Below are 27,875 nucleotides of genomic sequence, written 5' to 3' on the forward strand. Positions count from 1 at the left end.
TGTTAAGATGGCCTGTCCAAGAAGTCATTCATTAACTGTTTCAATGAACAATGGTTCTGATTGGAGGGTGGCTCAGAAATTAAGTGAGGGTAAGATTCTGATTCATTGGCTGTGATGATTTTGAAAACCATTCATCTCAGAAAAAGAGTAACTTATAAGGTCCTCTTGTTCTAAATTGATACAATAATTATAAATATCAAGCAAAACATTCAGTCTCAAACTTTATTGTTCTCTTACAAGCCACCTCCCAAATTAATTGTCTACATTTCTTTTGGTTGAATAAATAATTTTGAAATATGTAAGCTGTCCTAACTCTGTATAAATAATTTTGAAATATGTAAGCTGCAGTATAGTGTAAAAACAGCAAATAAATAATCATACTTATAGAGAGGCTGAGATAGGAGAAGCATGATTTTGAGACCATTATGTAGTACACAGCAAGCCATTTTCACATACAATCAGAAAGTGTATATGGATTTTACAATATTGGACATTTTTCTCCAATTACCGAATTAGAAGACCACTGGGTAAGAGCCAACAAATTTCTAATTCCTCGTATTTTTGAATTTCAACCAATTAGGATATGTTGGTAATATTAATTTTCATATTAAGAGATATTAAGGAAAAGTGGGTGTTTTCTTCCCATCATTTTTGTTGTTAGAGTTGCAATTATGTTTGTGTGGGTTTGTTGAAAGATTACTTTCTTGCTTTTTCTAGGGCGTAGTTTCCCTCCTTGTGTTGGTGTTTTCCATCTATTATCCTTTGTAGAGCTGGATTTGTGAAAAGATAGTGTGTAAACTTGGTTTTGTTGTGGAATATCTTGTTTTCTCATTCTATGATAATTGAGAGTCTTTCTGGGTGTAGTAGTCTAGGCTGGCATTTGTGTTCTCTTAGGGTCTGCATAAGATTTGCCCAGGATTTTCTAGGTTTCATAGTCTCTGATGAGAAGTCTGGTGTATTTCTGATAGGTCTGCCTTTATATCTTACGTGACCTTTTTCCCTTACTGCTTTTAATATTCTTTCTTTGTTCTGCACATTAGGTGTTTTGATTATTATGTGACTGGAGGAATTTCTTTTCTGGTCCAATCTATTTGGAGTTCTGTAGGCTTCTTGTATGTACATGGGCATCTCATTCTTTAAGTTAGGGAAGTATTATTCCATATTTTGTTGAAGATATTAGAAGTATTCTTCTACTTTTATTGAAGATATTTACTGGCCCTTTAAGTTGGGAATCTTCACTTTCTTCTATATTATCCTTAGGTTTGGTCTTCTCTTTGTGTCCTGGATTTCCTGGATGTTTTGGGTTAGGAGTTTTTTGCTTTTTGTGTTTTCTTTGACTATTGTGTAAATGTTTTCTATGGTATCTTCTGCACCTGAGATTCTCTCTTCTATCTCTTGCATTCTGTTGGTGATGCATCTATGACTCCTGATCTCTTTCCTATGTTTTCTAGCTCCATGCTTATCTCCCTTTGTGATTTCTTTATTGTTTCTAGTTCCATTTTTAGATCCTGGAAGGTTTTGTTCATTTTCTTCTCCTGTTTGATTGTTTTTTTCCTGTAATTCTTTAAGGGATTTTTGTGATTCCTCCTTAAGGGCTTCTAGCTGCGTTCTAGCTGTGTTCTCCTGTTTTTCTTTAAGGGAGTTATTTATGGCCTTCTTAAAGTCCTCTATCATCATCATGAGAAGTGATTTTAGATGTGAATCTTGCTTTTCCGATGTAATGGTGTATCCAGGACTTGCTATGGTGGAAGAATTGGGTTCTGATGATGCCAAGTATGTCTTGGTTTCTGTTGCTTATGTTTTTATGCTTGCCTCCCACCATCTGGTTATCTCTAGTGCTACCTGCCCTTGCTATATCTGACTGGAGCCTGACCTTCCTGTGATCCTGGGTTTGTCAGAATTCCTCAGAGTCAAGCTGTCTCTGGGATTCTGGGATTCTGGGATCCTGTGACCCTGGGTGTGTCCAAGGTTCTGGGAGTCAAGCTGCATCAAGGACCCTGAGGTCCTGGTATGATCAAGCTGCTGGGATCCTGAGATCCTGGGATCCTGGGATCCTGGGCATGTAAAAGCACCTGGGAGTGGAGCTTCTGCTGGGTGTTGTGGGACTGGTGGTGGAGTTTGTGCCCAAGGTCTGCTCTGAGCACAGGCCCAGACAGACCTGACGGAGCCATGCCACTGGTCTGGCAAAGTTCCAGATTGCCTGAGTCCAGCTGGTCCCAGTTACTCCGGGGTTGGGATAGATGTTGTGTCCTCCTCACCTCTGATTCTATCATCTGTGTCCACTTTAATGAAATGTTCCTTCACATACTTACCCCAGCAAAACACCATTCAAATGACTTCCCAAGGAACTCTGTAGTTTCCACTTCATATGATGGCAGGGAACGTCGGAGTCCCCTTGAATCTAATGACACCATGATTTTCTCTTCTCTCTAATTGGTCCACTGCCAATATCAGCTCCACAAAAGATCGTTATGGAAACAACATGATAATAACAAGAGAAGACTAGCCAGTCCTTGAGTACCAACACAGGTAGAGCTGATTAAGATAGATTTGTATTCGCTACTTATTATTATATAACAAATACCTCTAAATCTTGGCATAGATAAATAACAAATGCTTATTGCCTCTCAGAGAAGCTTGGCTGGTTTCGAGCTTAGGATCTCTCAGAAGCTGCCATCAAAGTTTCAGCCAAGGATGAGCTCACCTCAGACAAACTTTCCCAGAACTATGGACTTAAATGGATTAGGTCTTTGTTCTTGTTTTGGCAGCTGTTATTGTCTACATGCTGCTGAGTTTTACAACCTAAGTAGTACTTCCAACATGGAGTCAGTTTGCTAAGGTCTGGGGCCTTTTATTAAAGCATTGTTATTCTGTACAGGTATTAAGGACAGGACTTACTCAGTATGAAATTCACTATTGTGAACATCTGGGTAGAATTACATGGATAATGTACCCACTGAGCCATCTTCTCCAGCCTTACATTTCTTTTAAAAAGGACTTTAGTGTTGCCCAAGGCTTACAGTGTACATCTTTACCTTTCCTTTAAGTTGTAATTTTTAATTAATTTTTGTAACCATATAAAAATAAGTTTCAGTGTGACATTTTTCATATGTATATACATATATATGTATATGTATATATATTTCTTATATGTAGTTATATTGTGTTTCCCCTGGTTTCTCTCTTACTGCCCCCATTTCTCCTTTAATTCTTTCCCTTCTGCATTAATCTCACATATATTCTATCTCTTGTTCTCTCCACCTTTCAACCTTTAGACCTCCTCCTTTCTCATAGTCCAATTGTCTACTTCATGTCATATATATGTTTATAAAAATTTCCATCTAGATTCTGCTCATTACAAAAAAAGAATGTTGTCTTTCTGAGTCTGGTTTCCTTCACTTAACATAATGACCCCCAGTTTCATCCACTTCCCAGTGAATGTCATTCTTCTTTATTGCTGTTGAAAATTCCGTTGTGCATATGTACCGTTTTTCCTTTAATCATTCATCTGCTGATGGATATTTAGGCTGGTTTTATGTTTTGGTTACTGTGAATAGGGCAGTAATACGCAGGGGTGTGGCTCACTTGCTTAGAGTCATTAAGGCATATATACAGGAGTGGTATCATTGGATCTTATGGTAGTTTTATTTTATATTTTTGAGGAAACTCCGTACTGATAACCATGGTAACCTCTCAATTTACACTCCCATCAGACATGAATAAAGGCTCTTCTTTCCCTGCACACTAACCAGCATTTGTTGGTATTTAGTTTTTAAAGATAGCCACTTTTGATACGATGAGATTGAATATCAATGTAGCTTTTACCTATAATTTTCTAATGTTCTTTAGAGGAACAGGACTGAAAAGTGAACACACACACACACACACACACACACACACACGGGAGGGTGAAGGAGAAGGGTTTATTAGAATGACATACAGACTGTGATCTCGCTAGTCCAACAATAGCTGTTTATCAATAGGAAGTCCAAGAATGCAGTAATTGTTCAGTCCAGAGGCTTGATGTCTTAGCTGGTCTTTTGTATACACTGGAATCCTGAAGAAGTTACCATTTAGTGCCAGTAAATAATGGGTTTGCCATGGAGAGCAAGAGGCAAAGAAAACAAAAGTTCTTTCTTTCATGTCCTTTTATAGGCTACCAACAGAAGGCATGACCCAGATAAAAGGTGTATTTTCCCATCATAAAAGATCTGGATTAATGGTTTATATTCTTACCTCAAAACACTCTGGATTAGAAGAAGGTCTTCCCATTTCAAATAATTAATAAAAAATCCTTCACTGATGTATCCAGCCACTTGGGTTTCATTTAACCCTAAATGTCGTCAAGTTGACAACCAAGAATTGCTATCACAAGTCCACCTCTTGTCAACGTGACACACAACCATATCCTTAATTCAAAATTTCCAAATAAAGCCCAGTAATTGCATATAGCATGATAGAACTATTTTACATACAATTGCAAATATATTATATATTTAACCAGGTCAGCATTATACCTAACATGATGTAAGTCTCATACACGTATATCCCTGGTAATTCCATAAACACACACACAAACACATTATAAATTTAGAATTATAATCTCAAAATTAAACATGATAACCATTGAAGTGATCTTAATTGATCCAGCATCACATGTTAAAGAAATAGAGAAAACCCCACAAATATCTGAACAAACACATTTTTAACAAAACAGGACAATCATGTCAATTATAATCCTCATTTCTACAATTAGCTGGTACTCATAAGTACCTTAGCTGGTATTTATAAGTATCTTTCTCTACTACCCATTTCCTCCAGAGATGTGATACTGTTTTTCATTCACTATTTTTCCTGGCAGAGGCAACTTCTGAAGATTTCTATTTAGCCTTCCCAGGAGTAATAGCTCTCACTCAGGGAACCCCTGAGAGAATTCTGCCAATTTCCAACTATATTTATTCCAATTATGCATTCTAGGACTGGTAAAGTAATCACAGGATGAGTTCAAAGACCTGCTGGAGTTACTGCAGAATTCCCATTATTCGTCTACCTCCATAAGCACTTACTTTAACTGGGGGCCACAGTGTTTCTTGGGATCTTCTAGAATCAGCATCAATACAGAACCAGTATCCAGTAGACCCTGAAAAGTCTAATAGTTTCTTTTATTCCAGTGCATACTTACTATTGTAAAAGGCCATAGTTCCCTCTAGGAAAGATCTGAGAAAGGGTAACAGTAAAAACTCTCAGGTAGTTTATCAAGGTCCTTCCTCAGGGAACCTAATTGCAACTTTATTTAAGGAGTTCTGAGTTTACCAACTGACTGAATTCTGAAAATTTGAAAAAGGCCAAGAGTCCCTTTTGCTACAATTCAATGTAGTCTTTCTTTTATTTGAGATTTTTTTTAACCTATGTAGATTAAACAAAATGCAGTATGCTTACCTATTTCTTGCCTGAAAACACCGTAACTGATCAAACAATACCAAATGTCCATACAAGTCACGGACACACCATAAAACTTACTTTGCCTGTGCTGACCATTATGGGTCAGGCCATTATGAGTATCTCTTTGTCTATGATGCCCATTACAATATAACTATGGTTACTTTGACTCTGAAAATTCAGTGCTGCCTCCTGGCCCCTGCTATATTGAAGCCCAATTCAACTCACTGCATTTAAATCATCCAACTGAGCAACAATATCTCCAACTCTAAGGTCTGGCATAAGGAAAAGAACGACAACCAAATGCTTCAAATATGCTGGTGCTCTTCTCAGCGTTTTTTGTCTTATAATATTAGTGAATTGCATGCCTTATGGGTTGCCCCATTGTGAAAGATTAGCATTTACACAGCATACCCACTGTACCATTGCAATTTCCCCGGGCCTTCAAATCTCTTCATCAATAAACCAAAAGATGTCAGGCATTTCAAGCTTCTTTTCAGTAGACCATCTTTTAATACTTGTTCTAGCCAACCATTCAAACAAACTTTTGACACTTTTTTAAAACTGTGCAAGCTTCCATATTAAACCAGGAATCTCCACTCAGAGGCCTCATATCAATAAACTCAGCACAATCCAGTTTTGGATTCCTTCCACCATTATCCCATACCCTTAAAATCTATTCCCACACATATACCCCAGATTGTGAATGATTTAGCAAACTCATTAAGCCCTTTAGCAGTATAATATGCTTCCTCGTGAACTATTTTCCAGGAGCCTTCTTTACTTTAAGTCTGGTTAAGTCTGGCTTAAGTCTAAAGGTAACTATTAGTGGGTCTCAAGGGACATCAGTATTGTCTTGGCTGTTATTTTCTTCATGGAAAGTCACTGCTGTTTTAGCAGACAGTAGAGGATTAATTTCCCCAGTCAACAGCAGACAAGGCAATATTTCAGTGTTGGAGGTGGGAGTACATCATTTGTCAGGGTGGAGAGACAACTTCCCAAGTGATATAAATCCCTAAGAATCTGAGGGTACGAAGTCCTCCTACACATTTCCATCCCACGTTAGAGGATCCCATTCTTTACCAACTAATGCCCTATTTTAATGAATGATGCCCTCCAAGGCCTGGACTTGAGTTTTTGCCTTAATTCACCCAACCTTATACTAAGGGCTTTGCATTTGAGCTCTGTTGTTGCTGGAGAGAAGATTCTCTTCCAGGCCACACTTAGAAACCTTTAGACTATTTCCACACATCTAAAGCTGACCATCTTTACCACTAGTTCACTGTTATACTCCATACTCTGGTAAAGTAGAAGTTGCCTAATTTTATCATGAAGTGTATTCTTTTCCTTTGTCAGTCTATCCAGAAATGCTAGGAGTAGCCAACCAGTACCTTCATTTTCCTTATTTTTCTACAAATTGCGAAAAGTTTTATATAAAGAGTCACCAAATCCTTTGTCTCTCATAATTGGTGAATCAGGATAATCAAATGTGTTTGTCTTCTCATTTGTAAAATAGCTTATACCATGGGATTTCAGTATTCTCTCAAGTTTCTAGGAGAAACATCAATATTTGGAGAGGCTTTGGTAACTGTAGATGTTAGCAAATTGGAACGCTTATTCCAGGTACTTAAAAAGTTTTCATCTTTATATTTACTTCTGTTGCTCTAGAATATTCCTGGTACCAAAATCTATATTAGTCTGGGTTCTCCAGAGAAGCATACTGATAAAATGGCTTACAATGCACCAGCTAATCCAACTATTGCTGTTTATTAAGAATCTAGCAGTTATTCAGTCCATGGGGATGGATGTGTCAACTGGTCTTCAGGAAGGCTCAAACAACATTGAAGGAATGGACACAGCAAGAGGAGTTATGCAAAAAGAGGAAGCTTCCTTCTTCTATGGCCTTAATATAGGCTGCAAGCCAAAGGTAGATCTTCTCACCGTGAAAGATCTGGAGTAGAAGAATGTCTTCCCACTTCAAACTATTTAAGAAAAATTCCTAATAGGTTTACACAGCTATTTGGGTTTTAATTAATTCCACATGGAGTCAAGTTGACAACCAAAAATAGCCACCCTAGCTAGGGCTATTAAATATTTATTGGCCATTTTTTTTTTTACCTTTGAAAACAACCTACTCAATTCATCTACCACTTTAGTAATTAGATGGTTTCGTTCTTTAGAGCAGTGCTGTAAACACCATGTCTCTGCTCCTTCTCTCTCACCTGGAGACAGCTGTAAGGAAGTACATTAGTCATCTGATGATATGTTTCTTTCCGCTGCTTTCCTGAGCATTATCCCAAATTAACCAAACCAGTTTGAACAGAATTGGGGCAAAAAGTCGTTTTGCAAGAGGCATACCAAAGGGAGATGGGGAAAAATTGATAAAGGACATATTCAAATAATGATGGTTTATTTTTTAAAAATCACCCCTTAGTAATTTCCTAAAAAAGAAAATTCTGAGATTTTACAGTCACATATTAGGTATACACATATACAAGGTATTTGGATAAAGCCTCCTTTAGGTAACTCAAAGACATTCTTTCCTATTTAGACCTTTAAAACAGTTGAAGCTGGGCTACTTTTTAAAAAGTGATTTCTATTACATCGAGCTTAGTGCTGTTAGTGGAAGACTGGAATTAGAGAAAAGAACACAGCTTCTTACTTGAGTGTTGTATGTGTGGTGGGTCAGGGATGGGGTAGAGGGAGGTTAAATAAGGTCACGTAGTCAAACTAGCCTTGCATCCCCTGTGCCACTGAGGCTCACTGTGACCCATGATTAACCCTGTCTCTCAAATGGTGGAATTACAGGCCACTACCAACACACCCTTCAAGTATGCCCTGTCAACTTTCAAGTATGGAATAGTATGTCACATTGAAAGGTTTCCAGAGACCAAAGAAGGCTTTCTCTTAACACAGAACTACCCTGATTATCAATACATCGTAAGGCTCAGAAGCAGTGAGTCTCTTTCTAGGAGAGAGTATTCTCTTGTGGTTGGTGGTGGCTTTCTCTTCTCCCCAGAGTGGTTTCCTGTGAGGCATTCCAGTTTCTTGGAGTCGTCCATTTCAAGAGTATCATCATCTCTGCCAGGTTGGTTAGAACACTCACTATATCTTTGAATTTTTAAAAATATAATCTCGTTTTTTTAAAAAAAGGTTTATTTTTTAATTTAAGTATGTGGGTGTATGTCTGTGTACCATATGCCTGCAGAATTCAGAAGAGGGCACTGGATCCCATGAAACTGTAGTGATATATGGCTGGGGCTGTTGTCATGCACATGCTGGGAACTGAAACACGAATCCTCTGGAAGAGTAATAAGTGCTTTTAAGCACAGAACCACCCTCCAGAATTCTATTAAAGTGACACTTTATTAATAGTGGACCTGTATAACCCTTTTGTTTTTTGGAAAGGTACTGTGTTCATGAGCTTAGACACAATTTATTTAAGTACCTAATTTCTCAATTTGTTACTGCTTTTGGAAAAAAAAAAAAAAAGGAAAATGTGAAGAGAGGAACAAACAAGCCAGGCCTTTATTTAAGTGGGGCTTGCTGGTCTTATTTCGGAGAGGGTGCATGTGAAGGGCATGCCTTCCTGAGTAGCCCGCACCTTGCTCTGAGAACCCTGCCCAGGGCTCAGCTAGGTTTTAAATTACCCGCCAACTCTACACGAGCGAGAGCGAGAGCAGGAAGCGCGGGAAGGTGGGTGAGCGCCCCCTGGAGGCCACTTGGAGAGCCGCTCGGCGGACCGCGGAAGGGCAGGGCCGCAGCCGACTCCGCCCCCTCTATCACCTGGCTCCGCCCCCTCCATCCCCTACCTCCGCTTCCCGCCCTTGGTCTGCTGCGCCACTTCCGCCGCACTGGTCGCAATGCTGCCCGGTCCGTGGTGGCTGGTGCTCTGGCTGCAGCCCCTGGCCACACTGCCAGCGGGCGCAGCGCGGGAGGAGGAGGCAGCTATGTCAGGTAACCCCGGCTCCGAGCAGCGGGCCTCCTTTCGGGGCCACAGGGTCACGCGTGGGTGAGGCCAGGCCCCGCCCCCGTCTGCGGGCATTGGATGCTTCACGATTTGATTTGTTCGGGATCACCCCGCTGGACACCCGCACAGCTGGCCCTTTGTCTGAAGTTTATGTCTGAAACCTTTTTTTTATCCTTCTTCAGAAATCTCCGCAAACTCAAGGCTAGAGAAGGATTAAAGCTTCAGAATGAAACCGGAATTCTGTTTCTGATTGGCTGCTGTGACCTGGTAGCTGGTCACATGCAAAATACTGTTGAGGCCCCAGCCTTGAACCCAGTGAATAGGAAGCCTCTGGGAGCTGCTCAGACTGTTTGGGGTGCTTAAGATTCTGGTTTAGAAATTTATAGCTCCAAAACGCAGTTTCCACGAGTTTAACATTTATTCCTATCATTCACGACGTCCTTTAAAAGATTGCTTGTTTGTATTCTTCATTACAAGTGTCACTTATAGACTCAAGGGAGGCTGTCAAGATAGAGACTTTTAATTGGATAATATCCCGGCACTAACAAAGTTAGTAGGGTGTCTAAGACTGAAAGAGAGAGTGGATGTCCAGTAAGCAGTTATTAGCTTCTGACACACCTTGTGCCCATACTGGTATCTTACACCTTAGGGGACTGTCTGTGGTCAGCTTTTCATTGAACAGGAATGTGTTAATTAACCATTTTGTGCTATGCAGGGCTGAGTTGCTCTAACTGCATTGTCTTATACTGATTATTCATATATGCCCATTTTTACATGCTACAGAACAAAGACTTAGAAGTAAATATAATAGGTACTTTGCTGTGTTTTGGTTCTGGTTGCCTTAGAGATAATTTTTCTGGTGTGCAGACTGTGGAAGGCTAGGATCCCAGGGGGATGCTGATAAAGTTTTTGTTGTTGTTGTTGTTGTTTTGTTTTTTTGTTTTAAATATGGGAAGTGGTTTAGCATCTGCTCAGGCTTGAGAAGGGAAGACTCCGTAAGTAGGTTTAAGTACTATCTGCTCCTCAGGTTTTAACTAAATATTTTTACCATATGTTTGACTAAACTTTTCAAGCTAAATATACTGAGGCATTAAAGAAGCTAATAACAAGAAAAACCGTTAAAGGAGTCATTTACTTTTGACTTATTAACAAAGCAGGTGATGCAAGGCTTTAAATATGTACAACAGTGCTCCTTTGTGCCTTCTGAGACCCCGAATACAGAGTACTGAGCCACGTGTTTGCCCGTGTCCTTGTTGTTGTCATAGTCTTCCCCCTCCCCACCACCACACGCACTGGAACAGTGTATGTTAGGACAGTTAAGGATTCACAATGACTAATAATACAACAATACTAACAATAAACTGAGTAGTTCCTTGAAGCTTATGAATTGTTTCTTTCTGGAAGTTTCTGTTTAATAATTTGGATCAAAGTAGCTGAGACAGTAGAAAATAAAGTCACAGAAGTGTGTGTGGGGGGGAGGGAGCACCACTGTAGTCCTCACACTACATTAGCTGAGTTTTATAAGCTGCATGATATTTAAAGTGAACTGAGGGATCTGTCTCATTAGTTACATAAACCTGACTTGGGTAATGTAAGTGATTAATCTGATCTGCATGCTCATTAATCTGTTGAAGACAGGAAATCCTGAACAAGTTCTAACCGGGAAGTGCCTTATACACACTGATGTCAAAACCAAGACTCTTGCCACTTCTTGGCCTCCTCATCTGGGAGGAACAAGAAAGGTAGTCCTTACCCAGAGGCTCTTTAAGTGTAGCCAGCCTTACGCTCTAGTTTAGGGTACACTGCTGATGGAGTGGAGAGGGGCGTAGTGTATGCCCTCACCATTGGCCCCCTTGCTTCACCCCTCACCATTGGCCCCCTTGCTTCACCCCTCACCATTGGCCCCCTTGCTTTACGGGCTCTGGAATGGATGGCAGGGGACAGGCTGAACACAGTGATACTGCTGAGGAGGTTTCAAGGCAGGGCTTAGTGCGCCTCTTCTTGTGCTGGCAGTTCTTCAGGGAAATTGGTTATATTTTCACTGGCGGGGCAGTTCTTGCTCAGATAATCCTCTAATCCTCTCAGATTGCAACACACATGCAAATGACAGGTATTTGAATGCTGCAGGGATTTAGTAACTCCATAGAAAGATGGTAAAAAGTGCATGTGTAAGGTGGATCCTGTGTGGTCAGCAGAAAATAGGTGAGCGTAGTGTGGGTGTGCGTGCTCAGACCTGGCTCAGACAGGGCCTTCCAGAGAAGAGTGCACAAACATGCCAGCTATTGACCGGGTAAGCCTTCCCAGGCTCTGAGGCAGGAGTAAAGTGGTACTTTGAGGAGGGTGGGTGGGTTGATCTGTCTGGAGCCATCAAGCAAGAGAGAGGAAGAAGTCGTCATAGAGCTACTTGGGCCTTTCTAAAGGAGGATAGATGTTTGTCTTGGTGTTAGCAGAAGTGATTAGAGGAATATAATGGACCCCAAGGGAAGTTTTCATAAGATCTGTTTGCCTATTTAGAAGAATGGTTGTAGAGGGAATCGTGGGGATATTTCTAGAAGAAGTAAGACCACCTAGAAGGCTATTAGAGTAAGCTGAAGTGCAAAATGGATGTGGCTTGCGTTAACAGAAGCATTTGTTCCTACATCCATGCATTGGCACTATACTCACAGACATCATCCTGCTTTTAGGAATTACAAAGGGTCCAGTGACTTAGAAAACAGCTGTGGGACCCTGTGAAAAGCCTTCGTTTGACAATAACCTTTGTTTTCAATCCTCACAAGAAGATGTTCTGCAGAGCATGGATAAGTTAATTCAGCCCTTAAATAGTGGGGCTCACTAGGAGGGTTACAGAAAGAACCCTTGGCAGCATCTAAAAAAAAAAAATCCCCTTAGCATGAAGCGCACCTAGTGCCAGACTGCCAGTGAGGATTTGTATAAAGTTCTGGGACAGTAGGGTTGGGAACCTGTGGCCCCACACCCTGCACCTTTCCTGCTTGGACAAGCTCTTCTCTAGTGGTAAATGGATCCCTTATCAAGGATTCTCTATACAAAGTGTCCAGTCTGGCTGCCCAGTTTAGCTCTGGTTCCTGTTCAAAGTAGGCAGGAGTTGGAGCATGTGATATGGGAAGGCCCCACCTGACACCTTCCATTCTCTCCTCCCGGGCTCAACTGGTAGGGCTTCCAAGGGTTCCATTGTATTCTCACAGCTGTTTGAGTACTTCTTGGTTTCACCTTGCATTCTTTGATCTCTTTCTTTTCTAATGCTAACTTCTAGTAGTAGACTTCCAAAGACTGTTCTTCCAGCCTGCTGCCCTTGGCTTTGAGCTGTGTGCCTCTCAGTTATACCCAAGAATGCCTCTGCCTTGGCTGTCTATTGTGTTCATAGCACTGGCTATACTATCTTCTTTGGGTTCTTGTGTATAGGCATATCATGAAGGAATGCATTTTTAATTTCTGCTATCCTGTGTTTAACTAAGAGTCAGGTATCCTCTTACAGCTTTGAAATCTGGCTCTTGACCTAGATTCTTGTATTTTCAGCTCAGACTGTTGATAAATTTAAAAGCTTATGTGTTTCATCACTATGCTAAGAGGAAAACGTGAAAGGATTCATCTGTCACAATAGAACATCCTGGGTCATTATATAACTGAACTGTCACTTTGGTACAGCTGTTTCAAGGAGGGGCTGTGCCTGTCCTCACTGCAGCGTGTCACAAAAGATATTTCAGGCCAGGGCAGGTACCTATCAAGGTTATTCAACATTATTCTCCAAATGGGTATAATGATCAACTTGTAGCTACTGGTCCTTACCCAACTTTGTTATAACAGTTTGCTCTAAATTCAGGGTTGTCTATAGATTTCCTTCTTGTACTTTGAATTGGGCAAAGGGCTCATTTCTCTGTGCGCCCATGAGTACGCCATGCTCCTGTTTCCTATTCTGCATCTGCACTTGAATCTGGGTAAGTGCCTCCCCAACCCCCATCCACCAGATGCCTTCATCTCCTTCGTCCAGTGCAGCTCTGGACTGTGCTGATTTGTCTTCCCAAGAGCTCTCCAATCTATTCTTCTACCCTCCTCAGTTTATAGCCTAAGTCATTGGGTTCTCTCCTTACTGTGGGGCCCGGAGTTGAGAGACGCCTTGTCCCGTTGTGCCTCTGCCTGGTAATTGGTGCTTGTTCTGCTCACACTTTACTAGGCAATTAGGTCCAGCCCTGTTTAATGTTGTCCTCTGTTTCCTACTGAGTCCGTTGTACCCACCTGAAGTTTCTTTGTACTCTGCTCTCATGGCGAAGTAGATTCCTTATTTAGAAGTGGCTGTGGTTTACCTCCAGCCGCAGCTGTCCCAGATGTTCCGAAGCTGAGCCACCATGACGCTGCTCATCCTAATACTGTGCACATTTGTCATCTGTCTGTCCTGATACTGACTTGTTCTTGCAACTTATTCTGGAGTATTCTGCGTGAGTTTCTTTTCTAGGAAGTTTCCCTTAACTCTTGCCACCACTGTAGGACTAAAGACATCAGTTCACATGTGCTGCTCAGTAAGCAACCTAACAGTATTGATGGGATATTTTCAGACAGATGCCTGCTAGATAGGGAAGAGTAAAGGACCGTCACCATGTAGAAGAATTTTTGGTCATAAAATACTAAAAACTATGAAAATCTCCCTTTGAGCAAAAATTTTAAAGGGATTTTGGAAAATTAAATACTTAAGTAATCCTTTTATTTTATTTTTTTATCTTTCAGTTCCAAGATGTAAATCTCTGAAGGAAACAGACTTAATTAGAACTTCTGTGTCAGGCTGCTATTGCTACAATCAACATTCACAAATAGAGTGGACATATATGTGGTCAACTGTACAGGTTAGGACCTGCTTTTTTATCGTGACTTAAAAATGTGGAATTAAAATGTACCACTTTGGGATTTAAAAATACATTTTATGTGGCTTTATTTATCAAGAGAATTTATCAAGATAAAAGCTAATTTGATGAGCATACAGTGAGTGGTTCAAGGGGGAGTTCTGTGGGAGAGGACATTTATTTTTTTTGTATCTACCCAGGTCCTCCCCTGACCATTCCGAATGAATATGCCATCTAAATCACTGGTTCACAACCTATGGGTTGTAACCCCTTTAGGGGTCACCTAAGAACTTCAGAAAACACAGATATTTACATCTAGATTCATAACAGTAGCAAAATTACAGTTATGAAGTGGCAACAAAAATAATTTTATGCCTGGGGGTCACCACAGCATGAGGAACTGTATTTAAAAGTAGCCTCATTAGGAAGGGTCTTAGTTAGAGTTGCTATTACTGTGTTAAAATACCATGACTAAAAAGCAAATTGGGGAGGAAAGTGTTTGTTTATTCAGTTTACACTTCCATATAGCTGTTTGTTATTTAAGGAAGTCAGGACAGGAACTCAAACTGGGCAGGAAACTGGAGGTTGCTGATACAGAGGTCATGGAGGAGTGCTGCTTACTGGCTTGCTCCTCTTGACTTGCTCATCCTGCTTTCTTATAGAACCCAAGACCACCAGCCCAGGAACGTCACCACCCACAATTCACTGGGCCCTCCCCCCATCAGTCACTGATTTAGAAAATGCTTTACAGCTGGATTTCATGGAGGCATTTCCTCAGCTGAGGCTCCTCCCTCTCTGATGACTCTAGAGCATCAAGTTGACACACAAAACCAGGCAGTACTGGTAACCTCTGAGGGATATGATCTAAGGCAGTAATTAATTAATTAATTACCTAACGGTTGCCCTGGGAAGGACTACCAGATGCTGAGGGATAAGTTTGACCTTGTCCCAGGACATAAGGTCAGCTTGTACTCTTTCTAGAAAATAAGATGTTTGAGGCTTATGTGGTTTCTTGTGCCACCTTGCCCGGAGCTCTAGGGCCAGGAAAGCTGCAGTCCTTCATATCTAACACACACTCCTGTTCATTCATTCTACATTCAACAGATAAGTCATAACTCCAGCACCTGCTTCCCATCTTCATTCTTGCCTGATGCCCCTTTCCTTTAAAATAGAAGAAATACACTTTAAAAATGGGGAAACATCCTCTGACGAGCTGGAGGCAGAAATATTCTAAGACCCGCAGGGGCTGAAAGACACCAAGGAAACATGAGCTTCTAGCCACAGCAGGACTGATGCCCGTCAGGGGAACTCACAGACTGAGGTGGCTTGCACCGGCCCTCACAGGTCCAAACACAGGGTCCCAGCACCGAGAAGGGAGGTGAGCACAGCCCCCATCTCCAACTGAGATGCTGTCTCCGATCGATAGCTTCATAAAGGAAAGGTCAGGTTTCCCCACTGAAAGGTTACTGGTATCTGAAGCATTCCTAAGGGCAGGCCCCGTGTCCAGCAGTACATGGGCAACACAAAACAAAGTCATTGAGATTTTTTGGAGTTTTTAAAATTTTTTTTCAGGCCTTTTGCTTCTATGTCACATTTTCCAGCTCTGTGTTTTTCTGGGGCTTTTGTGTGTGAATGTCTCTGTGTCTGTATGTGTTCCCTGAGCTTTTTCTCGGGGCACTTTTTCTGTCTTTTTCTGTTTTGTTTTGTTTTTTTAAGTTTGTTATTATTATTTATTTATTTTAGGTGCCTGTTTTCTAACCAGAGGGAAAAAGGGTGTGGATTTGGGTGGGTAGAGAGGATCTGGGAGAAATTAGGGGAGGAGAAGCTGTGATCAGAATATATTGGATCAGAAAAAAATATATTTTTTTTCAATTTAAAGAAATGTAAAAAATAAAAATTAAGGTCATAAAGAAAAAAAAAGAAAAAAATAGAAATGATTGTGGGCTAGCTCTTTTCTTAACGTGTCAGCACCTGTAGGCACATGTGCCACTCCCTGTCTATTAGGACGAAGTGTGTGCCGCAGAGGAGATTTGTGTGTCTGAGGCCTTGCCAGTGCCCCGGATGGCACACACTTCCCCTTGCTCAGGTCCACCCAGCAGCAGTTCTCTCTACACTCGGTGGTTCTTCTACTTTTTATCTGATGAAATTCCTTTACAAGTGGGTGTCTGCAGCCTGCAGGTCTCCCGTGCTCTGTAAACACCCCTTCAGTCAGGTGCTCACACTTCAGACTGCCTAACCAGTCTCTAGCGCGTCCATGTTGCTAACTATGTCACCTCAGACTAGCTATCCGTTGTCTCAGAGTCCCAAGAGTTGGGACCACGGCCACATGCACCCCCACACCTGGCAAAGCCTCCATTCCTCAAAGCGTCTGTGAACTGAATGCAGGTATGTGAAGTTCCGGCCACTGGGGGCCAGAGCCCAGGCTTGTGCATCATGGTGTTTTCATCAGCCAGTTCTGGCCTCTTACTCCTCTGCTTGTGTCTTGAGGTGCCAAGGGGAAGGTTTTGAATCTGCCTGGATTGATTCGTTCCTGTTTTGTAGGTGACAGTTACCAGCCCAGGCCTGCTCAGTATTGTATATATCACAGGAAGTCATAATTGCCAGCAGACTGAAACCATTTTATCCTTTATCAAATGTGTGACTCATAACTTTTGGGCACCAGAGGAGACTAAGGAGATGACCATAGTCTTCAGTCCATATGGAGAAACTGTGTGCTTCTCTGTGAAGCCTGTTGGGAGGATACTTACCTACATAGTAAGCGTGAATCGAAACAGTAAGTCTGTTTTCATTACAATGGTCTGGACAATCAATGAATTGACTTCCCTATTCTTTCTGCAGTTTTATATACTGACACAAAACATTGGTTGTGTTTGTGTTTATTTTCCAGTTGTGGATTTCAAACTCTTCCTTGTGTTTGTGACAGGCGTTCTCCTTTTCTTTTATGCAAAGACTTTGAGCCAGTAAGTGCCCCTTTTTATATTTGTAGTGATTTAAATTTAAGTTCTGATTTAAAAGTCTATAGGTTGTTTGTGACTCTGTGCTAAATATTTGCACACTATTCTGCATTTGTGGTTCTGCTAGGGTTTACAGATGATAGGTCTGAAGGTAGCATTTGAATCAACTTTAAAGATGGAGGCATAACAGATATGTACATGGTACAGAGTACTTTTGCTTACGTCATTTTACATATATACACATATGTGAACTTATCCTATTGCTATTATTTTTTGGCTACAGAGCCTATAGCCACCGTCACTGGCTGGTTCTCCAGAGTTCTGGGGTTTGCTCATGTGCTCTGATCCCAGGCGCTAGCTGTTGACTAAATTAATTTGCCTCCTAGATTGGTGGCTGAGGTGTAGGATATGAGACATGACAAGTTCTTGCTTCTTGGATAAACATGTTAGCCTGATATTTTGTTTCTTGTAACTTATCCTATAAAAACCATCCCCTTCCCAATATTTACTTTTTAATTTGCCCAGGCTACTGGGCAAATACAAATATTTCTGCATCGTTCTTATTGTTCACTTTTGAACTTTTCTTTGTGGTACCATCAGGTATGTGTCGTGTTATCTGCCAGCTTTTCTGACTGCATGATGGATGGATGGATGGATGGATGGACGGATGGATGGACGGATGGATGGACGGATGGATGGACGGATGGACGGATGGGTGGGTGGGTGGGTGGGTGGGTGGATGGTTGGATGGATGGGTGGGTGGGTGGATGGATGGACGGACGGACGGACGGACAGGTGGGTGGGCGGATGGATGGATGGATGGATGGATGGATGGATGGGTGGGTGGGTGGGTGGATGGTTGGATGGATGGATGGATGGATGGATGGATGGCAGGAAGAAGAAAGCCTGGACGTTAGGCCTACATGCTGACGCGAGCTGGGCTCTGAATCCTCTAGCAGCCAATGCACATCAAAGTCCTTTAACTTCTTGATAGCTCAGTTTCCTGCTCTGATTCAGCTGTAGCTATCTGGGAGTTCCTGTAAAGCTGTCCGGCAAGTTCCTGACATGTGACAAGTTATAGTATTATCGGATGCCGTTCTGACTGTAGAAGACAAGTAGACATTCTGCAACAGCCTATTTTCTGAAACGTTCAAGTGCCAATTTCAGTTTTAACTATATGCGATGTGATTAGAGTTTTTCTTTCTTAACATTCCTTACTTGCTACTATTGCCATATCAGCATCAAGAACTTTTTTCAGATTTTATTGCTGAAAATGCTAGTTGATATTTATGTGACTTTTTCTCTGTCTTGACAGAAGCCCTGTTTTCTATTACTGTTCGGGTACCATGTTAGGTATTCTAATGACACTAGTCTTTGTCCTTCTGATGGCTAAGAAACACATTCCAAAGGTAGGTCTCTTATATGCAAATGAGTACAAAAATGGGAACCAAGATTTTATGGATATGAAAAATTACATACTTAATACCTAATGTGCTCCTCTGCTATATTAATTGACCTTAAAATGTGTCTGTTTCTGGAAAGTTAGTTTTAATTTATTAGTAATGTATAGGACATACATTAGTAATGTAACATTAAATTTAGTGACATTTTTGGTACCATTTTCTGAAACGTAACTTAGCAGAATGATCTTGCTTCTTTAGGGCTTTAAATGCTAGTGGAACTACATCTGGACTTTTTGTTCTTGTCCCTCTTCTACACCTTCAATTAAATAATGTTCTAAAGGATAAATAAATATTAATTCATAATGGTAGCTTCATGGTTACTCTGATCAAAACTCTAAATGGTGTTATTTTGAGGTAACTGTGTACTTTTTAGTAGTACTCTCCAACTTCAGTACCTGCTAGGCACTTGAGGGTCTTGTTAACATGTAGATTCTAGCAGGGGCCCCAGCGAGACTCTGGATTAGATAAATACTTGACTTAGATTTGATGTAGACCTTTCAAGCACAGATTTTTTTAATTTGTTTGCTTCTGTTTTTATGAAAGTGAATGAACCAATATATGTATATGTGTGTATGTATGTTGTGTCGTTTATTTTCTTCCACACACAGTATAGCACATTTGGGGCGCTAATGGTTGGTTGTTGGTTTGCTTCAGTTTATGTTTTGTGCCAGTTGGTGGAAGCTCTGAAGTGGCTGTGGTGTGGAAACACAATGTTTGCATTAGGTAGGTAAACACATAAGAACTTCCTATCTGTCAGCCAGGCTGAGAAGTGCAAGAAGGGGCTTCCTACCACACATTTTCATTTGATTTAAGGGAAGGTGCCGTTAAAATAATATTGTGTTATTTCATGGTATTTCATTACCATAGTTGGTCTTTGAACTCATTCAGGTCTTTTTTTACACTACTTACCTTTATAATCATTCTTAGTTCTCTGTACAAATCATCAAAAGAGTAAAAACACTCGAGAATGGTGGCTGGACTTTAACTGCATCTCAGCTGCGCTATAAGAGTTTTCAAAGCTGGCCCCCTCATCTCTCAGCATTCCTTATGTATTCTGTATAAAAGGTTGGAAATTGTTACTAATGAAACTTGACTTTTCAGAAGCAGGATAAAAATACCATTTAATTTTCTTGTTTTATATTACAAATTTCTTTCATTTTGTTAGGAAATCATGGGAAATGCAGACCTATTAACATTAGATTTCATACATGAGGGTACCAGTGTTAAAACAAAAGCAATTCATTCTTGAACACTGTTTTTAGCCTATTTTCCTATTATATTAAATATTTATAATTTACTCATAACATGAAATATTCCTCTCCCACTGAGGCTGGACAAGAGAAATAGCCCCATCGTAGTTTCTTTCATCACAGAGATGCTGGAGAAGCCAGGGAAGACAGCCTGTGAGAGCTCCACCTTCTAGTGGATTGATGTGGGGCCCATTTTAAATTTAACTTATTCCTCCTCAGATCTACTATAAATAAGGAACTGAATGTCAGATTTGCTTAGAAACAAATTTAGCACTTAGGGTGGAAATCATTAGAAGCGCTGTATACTTCCCATCTAATAGCACTGGAAACAAAGTATCATATACAATGAAGGACTGGGGGGTGGGGGGGACTAGCAAAGGGTGGCTACCTGATTGGTCCTCTGCAAAATTACATTCTCCTTTAGTGACTAGAAGTTAAAAATTAAATACAGGGTTTATAAGCAAAGTATGATATCCACTGGCTTGCTTTTAACCAAAGCAACCATGAAACCATTTGTTCACCCAGGACACTGGACTTAAAAACAGATATATGACTGTATATTATCACAATAATTACCATAGATCTTAAATTATTACAAAAGTTAGCCTGTCAGGCTGAAGAGGTGGCTCAGTGGTTTAGGGTGCTTGCTGCTCTTTCGGAGGCCTGGAGTTTAGCTTCCAGACCTGGACTGGCTAGCTTACCCTATAATCCAGTTCTAGGGTGTGTGACGACCTCTTCTGACTTTACCACTTGCACATGTACAGATGTGTCTTGAAAAGCCATCCTGTGAGCTCAGATCAAGGACTAGTGAGCTGTAGATGCTTTTTTCAAACTTTATTGAAAAAAGGAAACATTTTGTTTGTTTTCCTAATGTTTGAAGTCAGAGTTAACTGGTAGATGTTACTGTTCAGCCAGCGCTCTGTCGGTCTCCCAGCCCAGGTTTAAACGATTGCCCTTCTCGTGTCTCTAGGCTATGTCTCCGTTGTTGGACTTTGTAGCTTTGCCGCCTGTTACAGTCATGGGCCTCTTGCCGATGAGGGGAGCAGAGACCTTCTGATGTGGACCCTGAGGCTCCTCTCCCTGGTTCTGGTCTACACTGGTATGGCCGTGCCGCACTTTGCCTATGCTGTTATGATCCTCCTCCTGTCCTCCTGGAGTCTACACTATCTACAGAGAGCATTCAGCTATCTGAGGCGGTGGGTATCTTTTTCATGGCTACCAAATCTGACGTTTTGAGTTCTGGTTTAATTTATTGTTTTAAGAGATACTTTTGGTTGCATCTTATAAGTAATTATAGGATTTTTTTTTTTTTTGATTTGGGGAATTTTTTTTTTTTTGTCCTTGTTTTTCGTTTGGTTTGGTTTCATTTTGTTTTTCAAGACAGTTCTCTGTGTAGCCTTGGCTGCTCTGTAACTCACTCTCACTGGGATAAAGGTGTGTGCCACTACTGCCCGGCCAAATAATTATGTTTCATCTGGAGGTTTCACTTTTCTTAGAGGAAAAGGAGCTCTAAGCGTTTGCTCCATCTCCTTTGAGTTGTAACACAAATTACTCTGAGGTTAGAGCTCACTAAAATCAGTGACAGAGTTGCTTGGGCTCTGGGCTATATAACATTTCTAACTTTATCAGACATTTCTTTTCATTAGAACCAATATGGCAATAGTGCTCACAAGATAGGAATTAGGGGGAATGTATCCTCGATGATTGGAAGGAGCTACTCAGTTCATTATTATTAAGGGCTTGCTTTGTTTTAGGTTTTAAAGTAAGGCTTTAGCCTCCTGAAAATGCATAAGATAACCTGTGCTGACGCAGTATTGTTATGTGCTTCCATAGTCTGTGCGTCTGTCTCAGGCACACAGATGGAGACGGGCCTGCTCTTGATGGTGTGTATTGTAGAGATGTGAGCATGCAATTATATATCAGCTGCCTTTAAAAAAAAAAAGTGTGTGGGTGCGTCTGTGTATGTGTGTGTGTGTGTGTGTGTCTGCCATATGTTTGTGGGTACTCAGAATGGCCAGAAGGTCCTGTGGAGCTGCAGTTATAGGCAGTTGTGGACCACCTGATGTGGGTACTGGGAATCATGGGAATCATACTGCAGTCCTCTGGAGAGCAGTTGGCATTCTTAGCCACTGAATCACCTTTCCAGCCCCAACACTTTTGTATCCTTTAAGAATGAAAACAGCTTGCTCGGGGACTAAAGTGTTAATCCAGGGAGGACTTCCTGTAAGAGAGATCATTGGGTTGAATCCTAAGTAATGACCCAGAGTGGCCCTTGAACAGATGTGGAGTCTTTCCTGACAGAGAAAAGGCCACATAAGGCCATCATCGGGCAACAGTGCTGCCAGTACAGTGAGTGAGGTGTGCTCTGGCCCACTGGATGGGCTCACTGAGGAACCCAGCCTGGTTCTGTGCGTGGGGCTTGGGGTGTGGCTTGGGGTGGGGCTCAGCAGTGTGCACTTCCCTTCAGTCACTGACTCCTGTGTAGACAGAAGGTATAAATCCAAAAGTTTGGGCACAGGCAGGAGCAAGGCAGTGGGTGACCAATAGGACTGTGGGAAACTCTGCACTGCATCTCCATCACAAAGGCAACATTTGAAACTAACAGGAATAGATTGTTTGGAAAACATAGATTCTGCTTTGAGATTGATATTCAGGGAAAACTGTAAATGTAGACTAGAACTTAGATGTAATTTTTTTCAGCGAAAATATTGGCAGTTAATCTAATGAAAAATAAAAAAATCATCTGACAAAAACTAAACTCGAGACAAGTATCATTGGCTGGTGGGGTAGACCCATCTGCTCTCTGGCCTAAGGTAAACAGGAACGCTCCTGTAGCAGAAGGCATTCTCAGACCTCGCTGTGGTCCAGGCAGACACCGATAGAGACTTGAAGTAGGAATGTTAGATTAAGGCTGGTAAAGGGAGTTAATAGATGTTCGGTAAACTGCTGTGAGGAAGCAGAGTCCACAGTGACAGGAAGTTTATGGATCTGATGGCGGAGTGTGTGACAGCATCACTTGGGTAAAACATCAGTAACAGTACAAGGTAGTCATAGGATGAAAGATAGCAGTGCAGGTGGGAGACCTTGACACCAAAGCGCTTTTCTCCTGGCCCCCATCTGGGAAGAGGTCCCTCCACTGGGAGGAGACTGGCCACTGCACAGCCTGCCAGGCGTGCGGCCCAAGGAACCCAGAGCTCCTTTCTCCTTCCCTTAGCTACCTAACTAACTGTCTTACTAGTAGTCAAGTGTGTTCTCATTCTCATGATGACTCCATTATGTGTCTGTGGGCATTCTATAGTAATCCGTATGCCCTGCTATGCTATCTACTTTACACATTGGTAAGGAATAATTATATGAGAAGGTAGGGACTAAAGTAGAAATGTACAAGTTAAATAACAAACCAGACAAAGAATGTCTTGACTTTAGCATCACACTTTCTGGTTTGCACAGTGCTCTTTCTGTGTATGTTAATATATAATACTTGTTCTTTTGATGATGACTGAGCAGTTTGTGTAAATATCCCATCTCATCTGTTCAGTGACTGATGAGGCAAGGATTCTGCACTCCTTTCCATGTGATGCAGTGAGGTGGAACCAGAAAGGGATTGGCTAAGTTCAGACAGTGAGGATACCCTCAAGCTGGGTTGTGCTCCAGGCTTCTGGGTCAGAGCCTGGGTTTTTCCTGTAGGAAACCTGGCTAGTTGTTCAGAAGAAGAGAAAAGAATCAATGTCACTTGTTCTTCAATCCAGTTCGCTCATTCTTGTGTGTGTGTGTGTGTGTGTGTGTACATATATGTATATATGTGTGTGTGTGTACATATATGTACATATATGTGTGTGTATGTATATATATACATATATGTATATATGTGTGTGTGTATATACACGCACATACTTAGAAATCTCTTCAATTATATTTGAAGTTGCCTACAAACATTTTAAGACTCATTGATGAATGAAGCACAAATGTTACTTGAAACTTTGTAGTAAATATGTCTCTATTAGCATCTTGAATTCCTAAAGTACAGATTGCTATAGTTTTATGACACTTATTCCTTTCCTGACTGGAAAACAACATCCAGCCTCTAGGTTCTTGATGTTTATGTGGCCAAAGAAGAACTAATTCAAGTTCCTTTCCTTGATGGACCTTGTGCAGCACCTCGTTTCTGTGTTGGGTTAATCAGAGGCACCACCACTAGGTGGGAGTGATAGCCCACAATTCCAGTTTCTTCCTAGTATAGTAAGTGCTGTTCCTCCCTATTGGGATTAATAAAGGGACACATGGAAAGTTTCCCAAAGAAAGTTAGCAAAACAGGAAGCCAGACTCTTTGTCTAATTGTTTGATTAGAAATCAGTGAAAAAATATAATCAACATCTCAATCAGAAATTGATTCTCAAAGGCCTTAGGCACTGCTATGGCTGTGAGAGAAGAAAAACACAGAGCAGGCTCACACGGCCTGGTCCTTACCCCTCAGTCGTAGAAGGACTGTGGGAAGTCCGTACAAGGAGTTCCCAGGTATTACTGTTGGTGTCTAAGATATGTATTTTTGTCTACTCTAAGGACTGATTTGGGCAAGAATCTGGCAACCACATGTCATGTGTTTTAGGAAAATGAGGCCATGGTTCACAGCAGAAGCTCCGGTGGTGAGGTATCTCACTGAAGACGAGTACAGGGAGCAAGCGGAAGCGGAAACAGCCAGCGCTCTGGAGGAACTGCGCCAGGCCTGCTGCAGGCCTGACTTCCCTTCCTGGCTGGCAGTCTCCAGACTCCAGGCTCCAAAAAAGTAAGTCCTGCCCTGGCCACAGTTCATGTTTGAAGTGACTTGAAAATAACATAGTATCTGCAGCATACATTTCTGCTTAGAAGCAACCATTTCTGTTGGCCACACCTTACACCACAATTATGGGAGTTCTACTTCCTGGGTGCTCTGGCCTGCTGGGAGATTGCCACTGAGGTCTTAGGTGTCATGCGGATCTGAGTGAGGCATTGACTGTGAATTCTGAACAATCTGTTACATTCAGAAGAACCGGGAAGATGAGGGCATGGCTTGGTACACCTGCCTGCGCAGTACAGTACATCACCCTGTCTACACTTACAGAGTCCCCTTGCTGTCTATAGACAAATCACATAAGCCATTCCCTGTTTAAATGCTATCCTGAGCTGACACAAATTCAAATTAAATTAAAGGAATAAGCAGGGAGGCACACATCATCTTTCAGATAACCCTCTGTGACAAACTCTTTAAACTATTTAACTATTTAAAACAAAATTTTCTTAGGTTTGCAGAGTTTGTTCTTGGAGCAAGCCACCTGTCCCCAGAGGAAGTCAGCACCCATGAGAAGCAATATGGCCTTGGGGGCGCCTTCTTGGAAGAGCAGCTCTTCAGCCTGCAGACTGACAGTCTACCTGCAAGCTAGCGTCATGCTGAACAGGAAAGCAAGAAAAAGGCAAAGATCCTGTTCCAGCTGGGTGGAACCCAGGCGCCTCAGAGAAAAAGAAGCCATGCCAATAAGGAAAAACTCATTTGCATTTGCACAAGAGAGCTTTTCTGAGGGGGTGTGACAGTGGAAAGCCTCATTGCCACATGCCCTGAATGAAGGTCTTCACAGGAACAGGGCAAACCTCTTTAGGACCAGTAAACAGGACCTGATACTTTCCAGTCACCAGGCACTAGCTCCCTTCTGGATGCCTGGGAGCTGGCTCAAACGGCTGCATTATTGTCCTCCCTGCCCCTGAGCTGCATTGATCAGTATCAATGCTTTCTAAGGTGCCATTCACATGATAGTAGGAAGTGCTGTTGAAGGAATTCTGATGCTGGCTGTGGTTAACTGAGAGTCACGCATTCTGCAAGCTCCTCAGCCTTTAATGCTACACAGGAATCGTAGACATCATGCATAGGGCTTCTAACTTACTAACCACAAACCATTTTTCATGAGACTAATAATCTTTAGAACTCACGTTTGGAAATGCTATTGATGGTGGAATATAGGTTTGAGAGTCAGAATAAAAGTGTCGTCAGCAGCTTTGGCGACACTGTAGCCCTGGTGCCTATGGGACTCAGGTATAAGACACTTCTTCACATGCAGGTTTAGGGCTGTCTCCCTATAGCCTTGATCTCATGGTGTTGGTGCCTCAAGTTTTTGTTGTTGTTGTTTTCTTCTGTTTTTTAAGCAATGCCCAACCAGCTATTTAATAACTGTGATTAAGAAGAAACATTTCTTAGGTTTATATTTAAAGTTTTGATAAGATTTTATATGCAGACAGATTAAAACTTATAATTACTTTTTGTACTTTTTATATATTAAAATTGAAAGTATGGAAGCATTTGTGACATTTTGAGATTTATTTTTTTTAAACTGATTATGTATGTCTACAATGAATTCTCACAAAATAGATTTGTGATACTTCTTTTATTTTTAGAGAGACAGCAAATGTTTATTTCTTGATCCATCATGAACTCCAGGGTGAAATGAGCTCTACCTGAGCTCTGAGCCCACGGAGAGGTGCAGAAACAGCCCAAAGAGCTGACTACGGCAGACAATCTGTGAACAGGTCGCCGCTTTATCCTCTGAGAACCAAAGTCAGGTTGTTTTGCAGTGTAATGATAAAACAACAAAAAGCATGACAAGGAAGGTGGGGGGGACAAGACACAGCCTTGGTCACTGTCATCCGCTGAGAGCGATGCTGACTTCAGAACTTTCCTATATTCACTCTCAATGATGCTCTCTCTCTCTGAAGCTCTACGTCAGTGTGTCTGCCTCTGCTTTTTGACGGACATATATAATGTCAGGAGTCTTTTCCCTTTCCTTAGAAACTTCACTCAGTTCAATCTGTACCTTTCATGTTGATTTTAAAACATCAAAGAATGGGGTCTGGAGAGATAGCTCAGTGGTTTGAAAGAGCCTTACAGAGAACTCGAGTTCAGTCCTCAGCATCGAGTGGCATGGGGGCTTACAGCCATCCATAACTCTAGTTCTGGGGGGTCTGATGACTTCCTCTGATTTTGCATGCACACCCACACACAGGCAGAAACACTTGTGTGTAAATAATGGACTCTATTCATTTTGTCAACTCTTTTGCAGAAATAGACAGGAGTTGTAACATTTCACCACAGCTTAATCTGGTTTCCTTTTTCAGTAACTTTATTTATTGGCAGTGGATCGTAACAGGTCAGTGCTTATGCATTGCTGGCTTCAGCTGTCACTGAGCAGTTTGTCTAGTATAGAATGTGTTTGTGTGTGACTGGCACGTTAACACCGCCGTAGCCACCATGACAGCCCCAGCTTTCCTGAGCTTGTAGAGACCTCACTGTGAAGCTGCAGCTCCCAGCACCAGCAAGTCAGTGTACACGGGGGAAAAAAAAAAGTGGTAGTCTCTCGGGCTGCTGTTTTTCATGCTTATTTTCAGAAGGAATCATGGATCTGTCAGATTGTTATGTGACGGCTGTGAGAAGCTAAACAATTAAAACATTTCTGGTGAAATGCTTGTTGGGCTTGTATCCTTGGGCTCTGAGTCAGCGTGTATGACAAATACCAGTCACAGTTCTAATGCCCACCAGGCAGTGACAGTCCTTCCCCTCTGACCTCCCTCCTCTTTCTGAAGCAGCCAATGACTGCCCTTCAGTGGTAGCTATGCTCCACACCTTCGCAGCCATACACACACACACACACAGCAGAACCCTTCTTGTGCCCTTGCTTACAATAGATGCCTCACAACAGCATCCTGTTTAAAGCAAGTTGGAGTGTTCAGCACCGAATGTGTGGGTGAGAAGCGGCATAGGTGGCCATACTTAAATGGTTTAAAAATCCTATCATTCGAATGGTATTTTTAAAAGGTTTTAGAACACAGTTTACAAGCACAAAGACACTTTGTGAATTAGTTATATAGTTTGCCAGTAATACTCAGAGCTGAATTATAGAGGCGTGTCCATGTGACAGGAAAATATCTGA

The 27,875-nt window shown here is 41.5% G+C and overlaps 1 protein-coding gene across 2 annotated transcripts; it reads left to right on the forward strand.

Moving 5' to 3' along the window:
- Positions 1–9,267: 9,267 nt before the first annotated feature.
- On the forward strand, positions 9,268–27,407 carry Nemp2 (nuclear envelope integral membrane protein 2). 2 transcript variants are annotated; one of them, XM_052192917.1, is made up of 9 exons: positions 9,268–9,396; positions 14,147–14,262; positions 16,801–17,032; positions 17,147–17,219; positions 18,529–18,622; positions 19,285–19,399; positions 20,897–21,122; positions 24,533–24,709; positions 25,205–27,407. In XM_052192917.1, exons 1-9 carry the CDS (start codon positions 9,303–9,305, stop codon positions 25,341–25,343), a joined length of 1,266 nt encoding a protein of 421 aa, XP_052048877.1. In that variant the 5' UTR covers positions 9,268–9,302; the 3' UTR covers positions 25,344–27,407. The 2 variants fall into 2 exon arrangements, with proteins under 2 accessions (XP_052048877.1, XP_052048878.1); XM_052192918.1 differs by lacking the exon at positions 9,268–9,396 and adding an exon at positions 16,559–16,644 and having other exon boundaries at positions 14,171–14,262.
- Positions 27,408–27,875: the final 468 nt, after the last annotated feature.

Source organism: Apodemus sylvaticus, chromosome 9 (genome assembly GCF_947179515.1).
Source record: "Apodemus sylvaticus chromosome 9, mApoSyl1.1, whole genome shotgun sequence".
Classification (NCBI taxonomy): Eukaryota; Metazoa; Chordata; class Mammalia; order Rodentia; family Muridae; genus Apodemus; species Apodemus sylvaticus.